Below are 18424 nucleotides of genomic sequence, written 5' to 3' on the forward strand. Positions count from 1 at the left end.
AGTTTAAAAAAATTTCACCTGATCCAAAATCCAACCCGATATGTAGGATAAAAATATGCACATGACTCAATCCGACACACACTATATATATATATATATGTATGTATGAATTTCCTTTTTATTAGATAGAACAGATACCTATTTGAAAAGAATTATAAATAGAGAAGTGTTATACCAATTATCCATAAATATATAAAGGTCAATTATATTATTATACTTTGCATTGTATTTATAATAATATAATTATATTTGTACTTCTGCAAAGATGTTTATATGGTTTCATGTAGAAAATATGTTCTAAAAGGAATGCAACTTTTAGTTTTTGTAAGAAAATGTTTTTACCGACTTAATCCTAAAGATCATCTTCCCTAAAACATGATTTACATGCCCAATATTAGGATTCATTTGATGTTTTAGAGTATCCTAAACGACTTTTGTCATAAACTTACTTCGAAAGAAAGAAAAAAGAGAGAGACAATAGTTCTTACTTCTTACATTTCTCCCTCCAACTAAATTGACTAAACCATGGGTGATTCTATACTTCTGTTCCCTGAGATTCCCTTCTCATGTACGCATCTTCCAAGACACCGACATTCGATGTCTCCCCCCCTTCCTTCATGTCTCTTCTGCAGCATTTGTCCTTTTGATGTCGCTCTTTGATGTCATAACTTGTTTCCATGGCATACATTTGCTTGGACCACTAACCTTGGATCAGCTTCCCAAATCCTGATAACCTCAACTCTTGTCCGAGCCTTCTGCATTCAATGTCTCTTCATGGAGAGCTTTTCTGAAGAATGGGATCCGACATTTTCTCATGCTCTTTAAGCTATTGAGGTTGCCATTAAGAAGCAGTACAACCTGCAAGGCATCCAAAGCACTATCCGTTAGAATCGAATCCATAACACGGTTCGGGTCGAGTCGGTTACGAACTTCCTTAACCTAACCTGATTCATTCGAGGGCGTCGAACCGAAGAGCGATGAATGCATAATGAAGCAGCCAAGAGAACGAGGTTCATTTCTCGTGAATCGTATTCTTCCCCGATGGCAGGGTCGATTAGCTCTCGAATATCATTATTTCTTAGCAGGGGTTTTGCCTATAAAGAACAAAAAAAACGCATACCTTGATTATATAATCTGCCTACTTTGATATTTGGATTGAAAATGATGATAAATAAACGTACCCACAATACCAGGCTCTGCTGAGAGTAATCCAGGGCTCGGCGTCCGGTGACTAGTTCGAGTAACAGTACACCGAAGGCAAAAACATCGGTTTTCTCATCGACTATGCCATGCATCAAGTACTCCGGAGCAAGATAGCTGCAAAATATGTAATCTCTAATGAATTATACCATGGCAAATAAAGGGTAGTTAGTTTAAAGGCATACGAACCCGAATGTGCCTTCGAATTTGGAAACAGTGTGGTGAGTCAAGTTTTCCGGCAGCCATTTCGCAAGCCCAAAATCACAAATCTGAGGTTCAAAGTTGTTTGTGAGCAAAATATTTGCAGCTTTGATATCTCTGTGGATGATTCGTCTCTTACACCCCTCGTGAAGATACCTTAAACCTTCAGCTGTGCCTTGAGCAATCTTGAACCTGATGTCCCATTTCAGTTCGCTCTTTGAACCTGCAAGAATTTAAACACACATGTTTTACATTGGTGAGCCACTGAGACTGGCTTATTGAAATCATGAACAAACCATAAAGAAGAGAAGCCAAGCTTCCATTCGGAGACAACTCGAGGACGAGATGCATTCGGCCTTCGATTCCATAGCCGATTAACTTAGCAGTGTTGGGATGATTAACATGAGCCATTATTCCAAGCTCCGATAAGAAATCACCTATTATATCATCGGGTGTGCCTTTAGTTAGACGTTTAATGGCAACAAGCTTCCCGTTATGTAAACTCCCCTTGTAAACTTCAGCATAACCCCCTTTTCCTATAATATTTTCTGCAAAAAAAGAAACCAAGGCAAATCAAATTCAGTAACATAATTAAACCAAATCTGATAATGAAATGTTGTGGAAAGTACTGACCAGCGCTGAAGTTTTTGGTGGCGATTTGAAGCTGGGAAAGAGTGAAAACTCTGCCTGGAGACTTGAGGTTATATGAATTGGCGCTGTTGGCCAGGAAATCTGGTGAAACGGTCGCGTTTTCTCTCACACTACTGCTTCTCCTTAAACCGAGTAATGGTTTCTTTGATCCGAAACCGAGTAATTGTGCGAATCCGTGCCATCGAGAGGTTTGTTTCGAGCTTTGGTTATTTGATGAGCCTGTGGTGGGTGGCTTGGATGAACAAGCGGTTTCGAATTCTTCGGTCCTGAATAAATCCTCAAGAACGCTTGTTGGAGAACATGAATCCACTTTCTTCTGCATATCTAAATAGAGAAACTAAAACAAAATTCCATCTTTTTTTTTTGAAGTATCACTGCAAAGAAACCAGGAGGAGAAAGAACAGAGTACTCTGTTTTCCTACTTGATAACTATATATATATATATATGTATATATAAATATATAAACATGTAACGATGAATTTTTGTTGACAAGAAATGAACCCAATAAAGAGAAAACTGAAAAGAATTTATGTGTAGAGTAGAGTGAGTTTGCAGTATAATGTATTAAAAACTTAATTAGATGGAAGAAATGATTAGGCGAAGGGACACTCTTTACCTTCAAATCAAGAGACGATCATTATAACTAATCATACCAGTACAGCTACAACTGCTTTTTATACCACATATTTGTGCTTTGGAGGGAATAAAAGTATATGATTTTGCTTGTTTTGTAAGAGTTATGATGAGGGCAATGGGAGTAAATTATAAACTAGGGTAAACTCTCTATTTAGTCACCCACCTATTCAAGTGGTTTTATTTTAGTCACCTACCTATTTTTTTTCTTCTTCAAAATCATACATAACGTTACATTTAGAAGTGGAACCTCCTTAGAACTAGAGATGGGCACAGGACCCGACCCAATCTGATTGGGTTGGATTTAAAAAAAAAACGGGTTCAAGTTGAGTAAGGTTTTTTAGAGAATATGTTCGGACCGGGTTGGGTTTGGGTTTATGGTGAAAAATATCCGACTCCACTTGAAAAATAATAAAAACTTATCTTATATATTTAGGTATAATTGCAATAATAACCCTTTATATATTATTTTTTAATTATTTCCCTATTTTATTGAATAAAATAATATTTTTTTTTAAATATATTTATTTTAGATCAAGTTAAGTCCAGGCCGAGTTTTAGCTCAAAAGGTTGGGTCGGGATTCGGGTCGGGTGAAGTCACCCTTAACCTCAGGTTTGATTGGATCTCAGGTGAACGATATATATTTTTGGGTTGGTCGGATTGACTGAAAAACCGACCCAATCCGATCCAAACTTAAGACTAATGGGACCATGACCCCCAAATATTTAAAAAATAATATATACATATAAATATACATATATATATATATATATATATATATTGAAATTATTAAGTTTTGTTTTTCAAAAAAAATTATATAATAAATTATTAGATTTGATTGTTAAAAACATTTTTATCATTTTAAAATTTAGAATCTACCTAATTATTATTTATTAAAAAAGTTAACACCTATTTTTTAGAGAATATGTTCGGATTGAGTTTGGTTTGGGTTTATGGTGAAAAATATTCTACTCTACTTGAAAAATAATAAAAATTTACCTTATATATTTAGGTATTATATATTATTTTTTTAATTATGTCCCTATTTTATTGAATAAAATAATACTTTTTTAAATATATTTATTTCGGATCAAGTCAAGTCAGGCCGGGTTTTATCTCAAAAGGTTGGGTCGGGATTTGGGTCGGGTGAAGTCACCCTTAAACTTGGGTTGGATTGGATCTCAAATGAACGATATATATTTTTGGGTTGGTTGGATTGACCAAAAAATCGACCCAACCCGATCCAAACTTAAGACTAATGGGACCATGACCCCTAAATATAAAAAAATAATATATATATGAAATTATTAAGTTTTTTTTTCAAAAAAAAATTATATAATAAATTATTAGATTTGATTGTTAAAAAACATTTTTATCATTTTAAATTTTAGAATCTACCTAAATATTATTTATTAAAAAAGTTAACACCTATTTTTTGTATTATTATTTTATTTTCAAATGAATGAAAATCTATTTTTCCTCATTATTATTATTATTATTATTATTATTTTAAGATAAAAAATTATTTGTATTTTTCATGTTTGTTTCTACATTTTCTTTAGAGAAAATAACCTCAGTGAACGAAAATGCCTTATAATATACGATTTTAACTATTTTTTTTTGGATTTGCCAAAATGACCAACAAAATAGCAACGCGAACTCCAATTTCGCAACTCAGTTTCCAAAATCGCAGCGTGAATAGTAAAAATCGCAACATGAATAGTAAAATCGCAACGTGAATAGTAAAATCGCAACGTGAATAGTAAAATCGCAACGTGAATAGTAAAATCGCAAAACCGCGTTGCGAATTTCAAATGGTAACTCTCTGCTTCTAGACTGAGATTTTAAGTGGAAAATAAAACTTATCTACATATGTATAGGAATCAGTTTTTTCTTAATATAATTCAAAATTTAATTTTTTAAATGTATTTCATGAGTCTAAGTTAAGGATTCTTTCAAATTTCAAACTTTAATTAATTGAATTTAGAATAATTTGTAATGAAGATTGACAAATGAAATATATTTGTTGTTCATTTACATATAAATTTTTCACGTGTACGAATATTTTTTATAAAAATTATTTATGTACTTTTTCAACAAATTATTATAGATGAATGATAAGAGATAATTTACATATAGATTCGTTGCGATTTTACTATTCACGTTACGATTTTTATTATTCACGTTGCGAATTTGACTATCGAGTTGCGAATTTGACTTTTGTGTTGCGAATTTGACTATCGCGTTGCGAATTTGACTTCTGTGTTGCGATTTACAAAATCGCATTGCGATTTACAGATTCGCGTTGCAAAATTGGAAACTGGGTTGCGAAATTGGAGTTCGCGTTGCGAATTTGTTGGCCATTTTGGCAAATCCAAAAAAAGTTGGTTAAAATCGTATATTATAAGGCATTTTCGGTCACTGAGGTTATTTTCTCTTTTCTTTAACCTTTGAGTTGTTCGTCTTCCTTAAGTTAAGGACTTCAATCAAATTATCAAATATTTCATTTAAAAAAATATTTTTAATACAATTAATATTTATAATTTTATTTTAAATATCTATATTTATTATGTAAATTCATGAATATTTATATCTAATATTAGAAATTTAGACATATATATATATATGAAAATATTTAAAAAATACCTCTAAATATATTTATTTTCTAAATATAAATTTAATATTTATGGATTAAATTTGTACATTATGTGAAATTTGATATATTTTTATGATTATATGTTATAAGTTGTATGAAAATATGGAAAATAAAAGAAAAAGATTAGATTAATTTTGTTTCTTTAATTTAGGGTAAATTACGCGTTAGTAACTAAATTATCAGTTTTTATCCATTTTAGTACTTATATTTTCAAAACAAATTCAAAAACATACATAAAGTTTAGTTTTTCTTTCATTTTAGTATGCCGCCGTTAAAACCTTTAAATTTTATTTCATTTTAGTACCCACACTCAAAATTTAACTTTAAGTTTTGAAAAAATAAAATTTATGTACTAATATGGACAAAAAATGATAGTATATGTACTAAAGGTGTTAAGTTTTTAATGATAGGGTACTAAAATGAAATGAAAACTAAAGTTTAGATATGATTTTAAAAAAATTGAAAGTTTAGATATTAAAACAGACAAAAATTGATAGTGTGATATTTTGATATATAATTTATATTGATAAAAGTGCTAAAATATTTTAATCACTATATACATTTTTTTAAAATGCCCCAAAGTTAATGTGAAATTCCGTCACTGCTTACGTTTTAGTCATATATTGTTAAAAAAAATTAACAATGATACTAACAACATAAGATAATATCACATCGTCACTAAAAATAAAAAAGTTATCAATTAACAGTTTTGTTTATTCGAATGACGGGTGACTAAAATAAAATCAAAATGTAATAAAAAATATAATTTTGAAAAAATATATAATTAAGTGATCAAAATGAAATCATAAATATTAGTAGGTAGTAAATACATAGTTTACCCTGTAAATTAATGGAGTAGTATAAATTTTGGGAAGTGGTTTGATTGAGATGCAATCATACAAAAGCAGAAACTTGTTGCTTTTGAGTTTGGCTGTTGGGTCTTACGTTTGAACTGATGATTTGCTAAGAAAATAGGCATTAGATTTTTGGCGTGTCAGCTACCCTTGCTGCGTCCGAACAGTTTTATCATTATTTTTCACAAAATATATCTAACTATTATTTTATGAATTAAATTAAATTTAAATTTTTATTAAATCATAAAAAATTAATTTGAGTCAATAAAAAGTTAAAATAAATATTTATATATATTTTTATCAGCCTATAGTGGCTTCAAGATGATACATGTTTTTATCATTTGAAAATAAAGGTTTAAACATTTTTACAGATGATATGTTTAAACTCGTGACCATCAAAGTCAACAATCATTCGGTTAACCAATAATTTGTGGAGATTCGTTCCACTTCGCTCTCAATTGGATATAGATGTGTACAAATTTCGTAGGTTGTGAGGTGGAGATGAGTAGGATTTTAAACGAAACGAGATAGATTGTGATATACCCGAGATTAACTCGGCCAAAGTTCGATAAATACTCAATTCGAATGGATTCGATTCGAGTTTTTAACGAGCCAAAACGAACTACTTAATACTCGACTAAAAAAAATTATATATGCAAATTTTATTAAAAAAATATTAATAATATTAGCATTTATTTAAAAAATAGTAAAAAATTCTCATGTACTTAAGGTTCGAGTTTGAGTTTGACCTTCAACCAAGTTAAATTCAAGATTTTTTTTTATTTCGAACTTTGGTGAGCTTTTTCGAGCTTCAATTCATGATTTCGAATTCGAGTCGAACTTGAACATTTTAGGTTCGCGAGTTTTCGAGTCGAGCTCTATTTTAAAATTTTCAAGTCAAGTTGAACTCAATCATATTTAAACTTAACTCGACTCGTTTACTGCCCTAAAAATGGGAACAAAAATTATACTCACCATGGATGGTGGAGCAGGTGTGAGTATGGCATTGTCCTCCTCTTGTTCTTCTGCCTCGTATTATTTTTTTGTATTTAAGTATAATGTAAGAATTTAGTTTTAATTTCTTTTGAACTCGTATTGATGTTATATTTTAGTTTATAAAATAAAGGATCTTAACAACTTACTATTTTCCAATACGATAATAATTGAAATAATGCCATATGCGATGAAAGTTCGGAAATATGTATTTTATATTTTTTTCATAAAAATAATTTTTATTTATTTATTTTTTAAGTAAATTTTATTTATTCATCCAAAAAAATCTCAAATTCAAATAAACGATACAACACCCAACCTACAACACCTAAAGAATGTATCATATGAAACATGTTGTGAGATACATGTAGTATGGATCTATTAGATGAATTACAAGATCTACATCAATAATGGGATGGATATGATTTTAATACCACAGACGAAATTAAATCTATCTTTCTATGATGAAAATAAATATGTAAAATAATATCCCAACACTCATTTCGTACAATTGACATTCCTAATAATATATAAAGTTGATGTAATATATAAGTGGCTTTAAGAAACAACGAGAAGAAAAAAACGGAATTTCTATAACGTTCACTTATCTATACATAAAAAAGCTATTTCGATAATCAACAAGGGTTGATTTAATTAATAAACAGTTTAATATTACTTAAACAATATCTTGAGTTCGAATACTAGTATATGTAAAAATCTTTGCTAGGAGACTCACCCAATAAAACTAGACTTGCGATGCGGATGGATACAGTTAATCAAGACAAAACCTTAAAACTATAAATACAATAAATAAATAAATAAATAAAGCTATACCGATAGGTGATTAATTTGTAGGTTCAAACTTCAAAGTCAATATCTACAGGTCATATAAAGTCTGTTGAGCAAAATTTAGAGTATGCAACTCTAAACTTACTAATATTGGACCCAAACAGGTAAACAAATTACTTGTATTATACCCACAATAACAAATACTTCAACACTTTTTAAATACCACTCACAATTTGAAGAGAAATAAACACTCAATAGAAAGCCCACAACTTATACTCAAGACACTACACTCAAATTTTCTGTGGGTGCTTAACTCAAATGTAAGGTGGTATCTATAGTTTTCACCATGCAACTTACACTATATAAATATTAAATTGAGAAATATTTCTAGCCATATATTATTATCACCTACTTCATTAGATTGAGATAAATAATGATATCTTTACCTAATTAAATTGATGTAAACAATTAAATTAAATTGAGTTGGGTGTGAGCTAATATTGATTTCTCAACAAAGTCTAAACCATTGTAAAAGAGATTCTTTTTATTGGACTATGAACGACCTTTCTTATCGTTGTATTGATTAGAAGTGCGCATAACAGGTATGGTTAAGTTTTAATTAATTATTTGAATAAGTTAAATTACTCTAGTAATTATAGTCATATATTTATATTTTTATAAAAAATCACTAATTTTATTCAAAATAGAAAATATCCAAAATTACAATAAAGATTAACAAGCATAACCGTAAATGTAAACTAAATTACAATTAGGACATTTTCTTATAACTATTAACACAAAAACTAGCCACCTAGATCATACAATGACCAAAAAAGGAAAAATGTTAAAAAACATAATCAATGCTCAAATAAAATAAAGATACGAACAAATCTGACTGTATCGGCAAACGAATCATAAAAGGAGATAAAACTACTGAAAGAACATCAACAAATCGCAGATCAGAATCAAGCAATATGAGAAAACTATCAAGGAGCGCAAAACGCATATCCAATCAATATGAGGGTCCAAAGCAGAGAAGATCACCAGGATAACAAATAAACGCCATCTTGATCAGTTGTAGTGATGTCAAATTCAACCATGTGAAAAAATATAAAAGAAAAAAGACAAACTTATAAGTTACCAAAAGATATAAAAAAACGTGTCATAAAGATAAACGTACCATAAAGACAAAGAACATGTCACAAAGACATAATTGTTCTTATTAAAAACTAAAAAAATAAAGAAAAAAATATAATCGGCGGGTGAGAATCAACATCAAAATTAATGTCATAGCTGGTTAAATAAAATTAAAAATAATTAGATTAATTAATAAAATTGACATAAATTATAAAAAAAATAGTGATTAGGAGGAAGAAAGCTGATAGTCGTATATTTCAAATGAGTTAAACTATTAATTCAAATTATTTAGTTAAATTGGTTAAGACCGGTCTCTTGGTATTTGGTAAAGTTTGAAACGTCAAAACATTTCTAATATTAGAGATTCTTTCAATTTCTTGGTCACTGCATTAATTTCGTCTACTCCACCTGGTCGAAATTTTCTAAAAGCTAAAATTATTATTTTTAAGAATATTAAAATATAATCTTATTATTATACATTTAAAATGTTATAATTCTAAGGGTAAAATACATAAAATGTTCATGACTACATGGTACTATTTTATTAAGTCATGCAATTATTAAAAATTTTAAAATGATATCTCTATTATATGATATTGTTTTGTTGAGTCTCTGACTATTAAAAGTTACAAAATAATTATATGATTATTCATATATTCTAAATTTGTCATTATTTGTTAAAAAATAAAATTATAGTCGTTTGAGCTGGACGTGAACTTGTTGATTGGGATATAATAAAATTTGATCCAAAAATATTTTATGTTGTATTTTATGAATCGACTCTCTATTTTCATTATATCGTCGAGTTAGTACTTGAAAGCAACGACAATGTCAATACGACCGAACACAGACGATAAACCCCATGAACTGTCATAAACTAGAGGAACAACAATAAGAAATGTAAGAGGTTTGAGACTTTATCTTGCTACTCCGTTATGAGATCACCAAACACAGGGTTGGGAAAATGTGAGATTCCCATGGGAATGGAATCCACATTCTCCCGTTTGGTTGGTCGGGAATGTCATTCCCGATAATCTTATATTACCAATATTGGAGTTTTTGGGGTATATTACTGAGAATGTAATTACCTCTCTTTCCTTAGGTATTATTGGATTACCAGCGTTTTGGACTAAAATGCCCTTAAAATTTTTTTTCTTTCAAAAATATCCTTATTCTGTCATTGAATAATAAAAATTATACGAATGTTAAATTACAAAGTTATCCTTAAACTATTTTAGATTTACAAAAAAGTCTATAATTAAAATTTTATATGAAGTTCAGGGGTTAAAATAAAATTTTACCCTTTCATTAAACCTTTTTATATTTTCACTTTTGTAAAAAAAAATTATATAAATTTTATGAATTTAAATTTTTTAAAGAAAATATATAAATATTTTCCAACTTGTTAAAAAAAGAAATATTTAATAAGGACAATTTGGTTAAATATACATTCCAATAATATTTTATTCCTTTAACCAAACATGATAATCTTACATTCTTGCTAAACCAACCAAACACAAAATACAAGATTCCCAGTAATCCTATTCCTTGGTAATCTTTTATTCCCACTGATAATCTAACATTTCGTGAACCAAACGCACCCTTAACAACATTTCTAGAAACCTAGAAACGGAGATGATCTATAGCCGAAAAAGGATGTCTTTTTCCTTCTATAGCCCATTGGATTCCTTCTATAGCCCTTTGGGCGTAATGGGCCTGAGGAATTACTTTAATTTATAAAACACCCCTCACCCCCAATAGGCAACGAGGGTTAAAGCTCAGCTTTGATCCACCACTGGGATACATATAGACGTTGTTTTGTTGCATTTTTGCCTGTATGGAGCCTGATACATGCTAATACGGTACTATTACAGCCCGCCACAGGTGAGTTAAAAAAGAATGGCTTCTCTTCCGTTTGCACTTGTAGGTTTTATGATTTTCATAGGTCAAGACCTATGAAAAATCGACGCCAAGAGAAGCGAGTTTCCTTGCATTAATCAGGTTCCATGTATTAATGTGTTTATAACCATTAAAAATATGTTAACTACATGATTGATCGCTTAAGTTTTTGCTTTGTCAACTTTTCTTCACTAATTTCAAAAAATAAAATATATGATCACTTTCATTTTTATTTAATTAAAACGTAGTTAGAACGAGTTAATTACCGTTAAGTATTTTAGTATAATAACACATTTGATCTACATTATTTGCATATTATTTCAATTTACTCATACTTTTAATAAAATTTAATCTTTCAATCAAATGATATCACATGTCACCATTCTGCTGGATGAATAATTTTATTTTAATTCAATATACTTATTTTCCCACTAATTAGAGGGTGACAAGTGTCACCCTTGGTTAAAAGAAAACAAAGTAAATAGATAAATATATTATATATATATATATATATAATTATATTAAAATATAACCGAATTGAAATAAAACTCATGTATCGCATTTTTATATTTGATAAAATATATTGTAATTTTAATATTTATTACATTAAAAAATGACGTAACATGAAGAACCGGTTGATTTCTTAAAATAGAGAAAGAAAGAAAATGAATAATGGGAATTTGAAAATCTAAGAAATAATGAACGACTTGAAACTCAAATTGAACAAGCAAGGAGTAAACAACCACTTTATTAGTCAAGAAACAGAACGCCACATTGCCTTCCTGGAACTTGCCGGCTAAAACTAAAAGGTCTTATTCTTGTTTTACTCCTTATTTATCATGAATTTTAATCTTTGATTTATCATAAATGGACGAATTTATTTTTATAACGTAACAAGCAGGTTCAAATTCATACTAGCATCAACTGCTCACCTTAAAAGAATGAAATTATTTTTATTATTTTATTGCATAATCATTAAAATTGTGGTTATCTAAACTATTAATATACTCTAAACGTATTGCACAATAAATCTGACTTTATGTTGGACCTCGAAATATGTCTTCAACCGTGTCTAGTGTGAGTCCAAATTTACCTTTGACCTTACAACATTGAAAAGTAATGACATAATACATTGATTTTTTTTACCTTTTTAAGGTTTCATGACTGATCTAGATCGATTCCGGTTACATATTTAATTTTGGTGACTTAATTTTTCAACAAATTTTTTTTATATACACAAAGATTCAAATATAAAAATTTACTTAAAATATATTAAATTGATTGCCACTTAAATTATCGTATAGGTGACGTAATACATTGACTTATTGTAATAAGACAATGACAATTTATGACAGGTTTATCTCTTAGAGAAGGCTACCACGTTTAGCCAATAAACGCAAAGCGCTGGATCAAACTAAATAAGTAATTAAACACGAAGCGGCACAACCTTCTGGGAAGAAACTTGCCTGCTCCTCCATTTTGCCGCCTATCTCAAAAATAAAAGGTTTAATTCTAACTTTAGTCCCTATCTTATGATGAAATTTAAAATATAATATCTCTATTTCAATTTAGTGTAATTTAATATTTTATCGTCTTTAAAGCCAAAATATTGATTTTTTTTTAACTAATTTTAAGTGAAACAGTATATATTTTTAAAAATATATCATCATTTCAAAGAAGACAAAGTAATTATATTATCACTGTATATCTATTAATAATATTATAAATACGAAAATCAAATAACAATGGAGAGCTCATCGTAATAATAATGGGACTAAAATCAGAGTTAAACTGCCGAAAGTCAGCACTGAACAGTGAATAAAAGCCAACATCATAAATTTCTCAACAACTCCCACTATTCTTCTTACTTTCCAATCTTTTGCGTTGTCCTCGGCCTCCAATGACTGCCACCCTCTCAGCTCCCAAATGTCCGTTCGTCATTCTCTCTTCATCTTCATCACCTTAACTTGCTTCCCATCATTCCTTGCTCAAAGTGGCGACGTTTCATCATCATGTCCCTTAAACTTCACCATCCTCCGCCCACTCTTCTCCGACCCCAGCCGTCTCCGCCCGGAGTGCCACTCCCTCCGCCAGGGCCTCCGTCTCCTCCTCTCCGACTACCTTAGACGCACCGGATACTTCTTTCCACCCTTGAATTCCTCCGAGTCGTGCTGGCAGTCTTATCAATCTCTGGTCCCGAACTTCAACATCCGTTCCTCGTGTGGGTTCCAAACCGCTTGGATTTCCCAAGGTTGCATGAACTTGGCCACAAGGGCTGATTTTGAAGCTTTTATCCCGAACACTACCTTAAACGACATCGTTTACAGTTGTAACCAGTCGTTGCCGGGTTCCGGTTGTGCTTCGTGTACTACAAGCTTGACCAATTTGCAAACTTCGTACTTTACGCCGGATAATTCGACCGCCAACGTGTCCGGCTGTGCGGCCTACCCGTCTATTTATGCAGCCGCCTTTGATAATTACTTGGGACCAACTGATGAAGGTACGGCTTCTTGTATATTTTCAATTCAAATCGGGGAGAATGGTAATATTAAAGGTAAGAGCAGCAAACGTGGTGTGATTTTAGGTGTTTTAATCGGTGTTGGTGTTGGCTTAGCTGCTTTGATTGGTGGGTCTTGGTTTGTTTATAGAAAATATCAGGATTCAAAGAGGAAGAAAGGCAGGGATAGAATCAGGAGCCTCGAGATGGGTAGTTTAAGTGGTTCTGGGTTGGGTTCATTTAGTCAAAGTACTCACTTGATTAAGTTTACATTTGATGACATTAAGGAAGCTACTAGGAACTTCACTAAAGATAACATTATTGGGAAAGGAGGCTATGGGAATGTGTACAAGGGTTACTTGCCCGATGGCTCTGAGGTTGCTTTCAAAAGGTTCAAGAATTGTTCTGCTGCTGGTGATGCCAATTTCACTCATGAAGTTGAGGTTATTGCTAGTGTTAGGCATGTGAATCTGGTCGCTTTGAGGGGATATTGTACGGCTACACCCACGACCCCGTTAGAGGTTCATCAGAGGATCATTGTTTGTGATCTGATGGAGAATGGTAGTTTGTATGATCATCTCTTTGGTTCCACAGAAAGGAGACTTAGTTGGCCTGTTCGGCAAAAGATTGCGCTAGGGACAGCTAGGGGACTGGCTTATTTGCATTATGGGGCACAACCGGCAATCATTCATAGGGATATCAAAGCGAGTAACATACTTCTGGATGAGAAGTTTGAGGCCAAGGTAGCAGATTTTGGACTTGCAAAGTTTACGCCGGAGGGGATGACACACCTGAGCACTAGGGTAGCTGGAACGATGGGATATGTTGCCCCTGAGTATGCATTGTATGGACAATTGACCGAGAGGAGCGATGTTTATAGCTTTGGTGTAGTGCTTCTTGAGATCCTGAGTGGAAAGAAGGCCCTCACTATGAGTGAAGAGAATCAACCTTCTCTCCTGGCTGATTGGGCATGGTCGTTGGTGAGGAATGGGCGAGCTTTAGATGTTATCGAAGATGGCATGCCAGAGCTGGGGCCACCTGAAATTCTAGAGAAGTATGTTCTGATAGCGGTTCTTTGCTCTCATCCAGAGTTATTATGTCGACCAACCATGGATCAGGTAGTGAAAATAATGGAAACAGACATTTCAGTTCCCTCGATCCCTGAGCGGCCAATTCCTCTGGTAGCTCATATAAGTGACATCGAGAGATCCGTAAGCAGTAATGGCTCTAGTCAGCTCTCGAGTCATGCTGGCTATCGAACGTTTACTTATGAAAGTACTCCTCATTCTAGCAGTAAGGAGGAAGGGACAAGTTCGGGCTTTTTCGAATAGAATTTTTTGATCAGCACAACCTAACATAACAGGGTCATTTAGCTCTCCAATGGTGCTTCAAAAGTTCATAATTGCATCTGATGTTGTAAAAATACAATAGATTTACACTTAAGCTAGATTCATTTGAACTCAAATGATATAGAACATATATAAATAGTGCCACATTTACTAGTATCTAATGTTGTACAGTATAGCAACTTTCTTTAGAACATCAATCAAATGATACTTTGTGTTTCTTGAAAATTCTTCATGTGTAACATATTTTTGCCAACCCATGTGGCATGGAGTTTTGTAACAAAGGCTATTGCAAGAATTTGCTTTCTAAACCTTGTTGCTCAATTAGTAGCTTTCTGCAAATTTTGTTGCTTCTGCATAATTTGAATATTACCATATGGAATCGGTGCAAATGTATCTGTTCGATGGCTTCTATTCTTCATAAATTTGTTCTTTTGAACATTAGAAAGTGGTATATTTGCAAAAGCCAATCACATGATATTTAACAGAAAGTATAGAACAGATGCTCGCTGGGCACACACTTTCTACTGTCATTCAACCACAATACTTGTTTCAGCCATGTGCTTCTTGTGATTGGAGAGTGCCAACAGTGCACCATTAGAGTACCAGGACCTGCATCACATGGACTGAAGAGTCGTAACTTGATGATCGCCAAAGACAGTTCGACTGAATTTGCTGTGCCAGAAAAGAGAAATGAGAAGCACATAAGACCATGAGAGGTAGTTGTTCTTCTGCACTGTAGCATCTTGAAGCAACCGACTTAATTACAACTAGATTTTCGAGCCTAGCTCATTCAAGATCTTGCAGGTTGAACCCTTATCTGGTCAAAGTTTTAATTTCTTAATTATTAGTCAAATATTAAGTAAAATACACTCAATAACATGGAGTATAGACTATGAAGGCCTAGGTTTTTTTTAAAGAGCTTAATCTTGGAAAGGTAAATAAGAACAAATGATGTAAAAAACACTCGATACCCTTTGTAGTATTGGAAACTGTGGAAATCGAAGAAGCATCCGAATTCTTTAAACTATATCAGTTATATTTTCAATGGATGCAGATTCAAAATCATCTGCTCCCTAGAGTTGATAACAAAAGGTAAGAGAATAAAAATTAAAGTCAATTTCAGCTCATGTAGTATGTGTTTTCCACATGCATTTTGATGGAGAACTGCTTGTAATCTTTATAACTTTCTGTTTCTGTTTCTGTTTCGGTTGCTGAAGCTTTCTATGGACATTTTCTTCGACATTATCATTTACTTTGATCATATCGACTTTTACTATGTGATGATCTGAAGTCCCTTTTGATGACAGGACCGAATACGATCCTGGAACAAACCTGTACGGTGAATTGGGTGATGCCATTATGTAATCGACCCTAGTCCCGTACTTGCACGTTCCCTGTACACCTGCATCAAATTGAAGCAATTTTCATGTCATGTCGATGAATGGATTTTAATCAAGAAGTTCAAAGAGAATGGTTACATACTTTGGCCCTTGGCAATCACAACCACAGGCTCACATTCCCCTGCAAAGTCCTTCGCATCGGTATACTGTTTGATCTTCAGAAACTTCATCACTTCAACCTTCGGTACTGGTTTCCCCATCTCCTCATAGTACTATAAAAAGACAAGTCCATCTGAAAATTGTTAGTTCAAAATCCTAACAGATAATGTTCAGGAAAATATCTTCATATAATATACATACCTTTACAATATCCGTCCACCTTTCGTTCGAGTAATCGGTTTCTTCCAAGGAATTGAGGCCTCCGGCTAGAATGTGTGGACCATCAGTCGATTGAATTATCGCATTTATCTGCTTCATGCGCCAGTTCTCATCAAGATGATCAAGGTGTGTGCAATGGAAGTCTACTTCTCCGGCCTCGGGTACATCGATAGTTGCCTTTAGGACATTCCTGTCATCGAAAATCCCTCGCTTTGTTAATAGCTAAAAAGGAAAGAACTTAATACAATTAAGAGTCACTTTCCATTGTGTTTCATTAGTCCTTTTCAGTATGTTAATGATTTATCAACAAAGCCTACTGGTATTGCATATACAACAGCAATCCTCTTACTTCAATTGATATACTTTCAAATCATGATTTTGTTTTCCACTGAAACAAACAAAAATTAAAGCTCGACACTGTATACCAATATATCTTCTCCACTTTTAACCAATAGCTATAGTTTAACTACTGATCTTTGTCATAATTTGATCATTTTCCCACAAGAAAAAAACATAGTCAAAAACTGCGTGTTTGGTGACATGCATCATTCCCAGATTTCCCACACGCAATTAAGATTGAATGTTACTTGGAATGATAAAATTTCAAGGACGTTATCTCTAATGAGGAGAAGCCTGCAATTATCTACTGATGATTCCTTAATATGAATCACAATGGAGAAGAAGAGAAGACTGACCTGAAATCTGTTTCATCAAAGATCTTCTGCACTTTCCACCGCTTGATCGGCCACTTGGAAAGCACGGCGTTTCCGTATTCCGGTGCCCAGCTCTCGGCAAACACATAGTTCATACCCAAAGCGGCAGCTAAATCAGACAATGGCTTCATTGCTTTCTCTTCCTCTGCTTTCACATCTTGCAGAGCTAATATATCAGCATCCAACTCCCTCAGCACTTGAAGCACCGTCTTTCGGCTTCTAAAACCCTCGGAACCGTCGACCCTGTTTCCCATATCTTCAGAAAAACTCACTGCTGATCTCAATGGAGCTTTGCCTCTCCAAGTAGTACTTGAAGAACCATCCTTTTCACGTCCTTCTGCAAAGCTCAGTTGCCGATTCCGCAACAAAGATATCTCGTTGTCCGGTAAATCGATCGACACCCTTAGCCTGGATTTCGCATATTTTTGTTGCCGGGAGAGATTCTCCTTTTCATTCAAGGAACTCGGATGCAAAGGAGATTGCTTCAGTATACTTTTTGGTCGATCACTCGTGGACTTTGAGCGCCTACCATCAAGAAAACCACCATTTTCATAATCTAAATTCGAAGACTTATCTGCTATAGGCATTGCGGGAGCCATAGAAAACAGGGAAGCATTGAAAGTCGCTATACGTAAGGGCCTCGACGAGTTTTGTCCATCTTGGTGAACTTTGGAGAACCCATTATCGGTCCGAGTCTTGGGCCCTGACTCACGAAGCCTTCTGATGACGATGATAGACTTGGATCGGCGGCGAACCGGCCACCGGAGGCGGGAACAGAGACGCTTGATTCTCTTGTTGAGGAGTTTGAGCATGGTGGAGAAGTGGGTGGTGAACAAAATGGGTTGTAAAGCTTTTGAAGATTGCATGAGAGAAGAAAGAGTTACACCGGAGTTTTCAAAGAGTTCGAAAGAAGAAACAGTTTCATGGCAGCAAAGCAAAGATTAGGTTATAAAACATGGCCGGGCTGGCTGGTTTTTGTTAGGAGTGGAAGAGAAGAAGGTGACTTCCAGGAAGGTTATACTGCCACGTGGCAGTAAAATAAGGGTTGAATGTGACTTTTTTTTCTTCCAATACAGGGAGTAGGGTTAGGAAACATTGCCAACTGCTCTCCAGAAAAGTAAAGGAAAAATTA

At 33.0% G+C, this 18424-nt stretch overlaps 3 protein-coding genes across 3 annotated transcripts; 1 reads left to right on the forward strand and 2 right to left on the reverse strand.

Moving 5' to 3' along the window:
- Positions 1-404: 404 nt before the first annotated feature.
- On the reverse strand, positions 405-2463 carry LOC120206176 (receptor-like cytosolic serine/threonine-protein kinase RBK2). The gene is made up of 6 exons (XM_039205897.1): positions 2035-2463; positions 1698-1949; positions 1390-1624; positions 1182-1317; positions 945-1094; positions 405-858 (listed from the first exon to the last, which is right to left on the reverse strand). The coding sequence occupies exons 1-6, from the start codon at positions 2372-2374 to the stop codon at positions 736-738; spliced, it is 1236 nt and encodes a 411-aa protein (XP_039061828.1). The 5' UTR covers positions 2375-2463; the 3' UTR covers positions 405-735.
- A 10417-nt stretch (positions 2464-12880) lies between these two features.
- On the forward strand, positions 12881-15031 carry LOC120206230 (probable LRR receptor-like serine/threonine-protein kinase RKF3). The gene has a single exon (XM_039205949.1). The coding sequence runs from the start codon at positions 12942-12944 to the stop codon at positions 14841-14843; it is 1902 nt and encodes a 633-aa protein (XP_039061880.1). The 5' UTR covers positions 12881-12941; the 3' UTR covers positions 14844-15031.
- An 881-nt stretch (positions 15032-15912) lies between these two features.
- On the reverse strand, positions 15913-18207 carry LOC120206231. The gene is made up of 4 exons (XM_039205950.1): positions 17275-18207; positions 16562-16769; positions 16344-16473; positions 15913-16263 (listed from the first exon to the last, which is right to left on the reverse strand). The coding sequence occupies exons 1-4, from the start codon at positions 18156-18158 to the stop codon at positions 15986-15988; spliced, it is 1500 nt and encodes a 499-aa protein (XP_039061881.1). The 5' UTR covers positions 18159-18207; the 3' UTR covers positions 15913-15985.
- Positions 18208-18424: the final 217 nt, after the last annotated feature.

Source organism: Hibiscus syriacus, unplaced genomic scaffold, assembly GCF_006381635.1.
Source record: "Hibiscus syriacus cultivar Baekdansim isolate YM2019G1 unplaced genomic scaffold, ASM638163v2 tig00013386_pilon, whole genome shotgun sequence".
NCBI classification, from domain to species: Eukaryota; Viridiplantae; Streptophyta; class Magnoliopsida; order Malvales; family Malvaceae; genus Hibiscus; species Hibiscus syriacus.

What these genes read in the sequence shown, in the direction of transcription:
- LOC120206176 (XM_039205897.1), bottom strand. Translation starts at nt 2,374, where the DNA reads ATGCAGAAGAAAGTGGATTCATGTTCTCCAACAAGCGTTCTTGAGGAT. An exon ending in CACCAAAAACTTCAGCGCTG is followed by an intron (nt 1,950 to 2,034) that starts GTCAGTACTTTC and finishes CTTTTTTTGCAG; the next exon opens with AAAATATTATAGGAAAAGGG. An exon ending in CTTGGCTTCTCTTCTTTATG is followed by an intron (nt 1,625 to 1,697) that starts GTTTGTTCATGA and finishes AAATTCTTGCAG; the next exon opens with GTTCAAAGAGCGAACTGAAA.
- LOC120206230 (XM_039205949.1), top strand. Translation starts at nt 12,942, where the DNA reads ATGTCCGTTCGTCATTCTCTCTTCATCTTCATCACCTTAACTTGCTTC.
- LOC120206231 (XM_039205950.1), bottom strand. Translation starts at nt 18,158, where the DNA reads ATGCAATCTTCAAAAGCTTTACAACCCATTTTGTTCACCACCCACTTC. An exon ending in TTTGATGAAACAGATTTCAG is followed by an intron (nt 16,770 to 17,274) that starts GTCAGTCTTCTC and finishes TTTCGATGACAG; the next exon opens with GAATGTCCTAAAGGCAACTA. An exon ending in GGTGGACGGATATTGTAAAG is followed by an intron (nt 16,474 to 16,561) that starts GTATGTATATTA and finishes GTCTTTTTATAG; the next exon opens with TACTATGAGGAGATGGGGAA.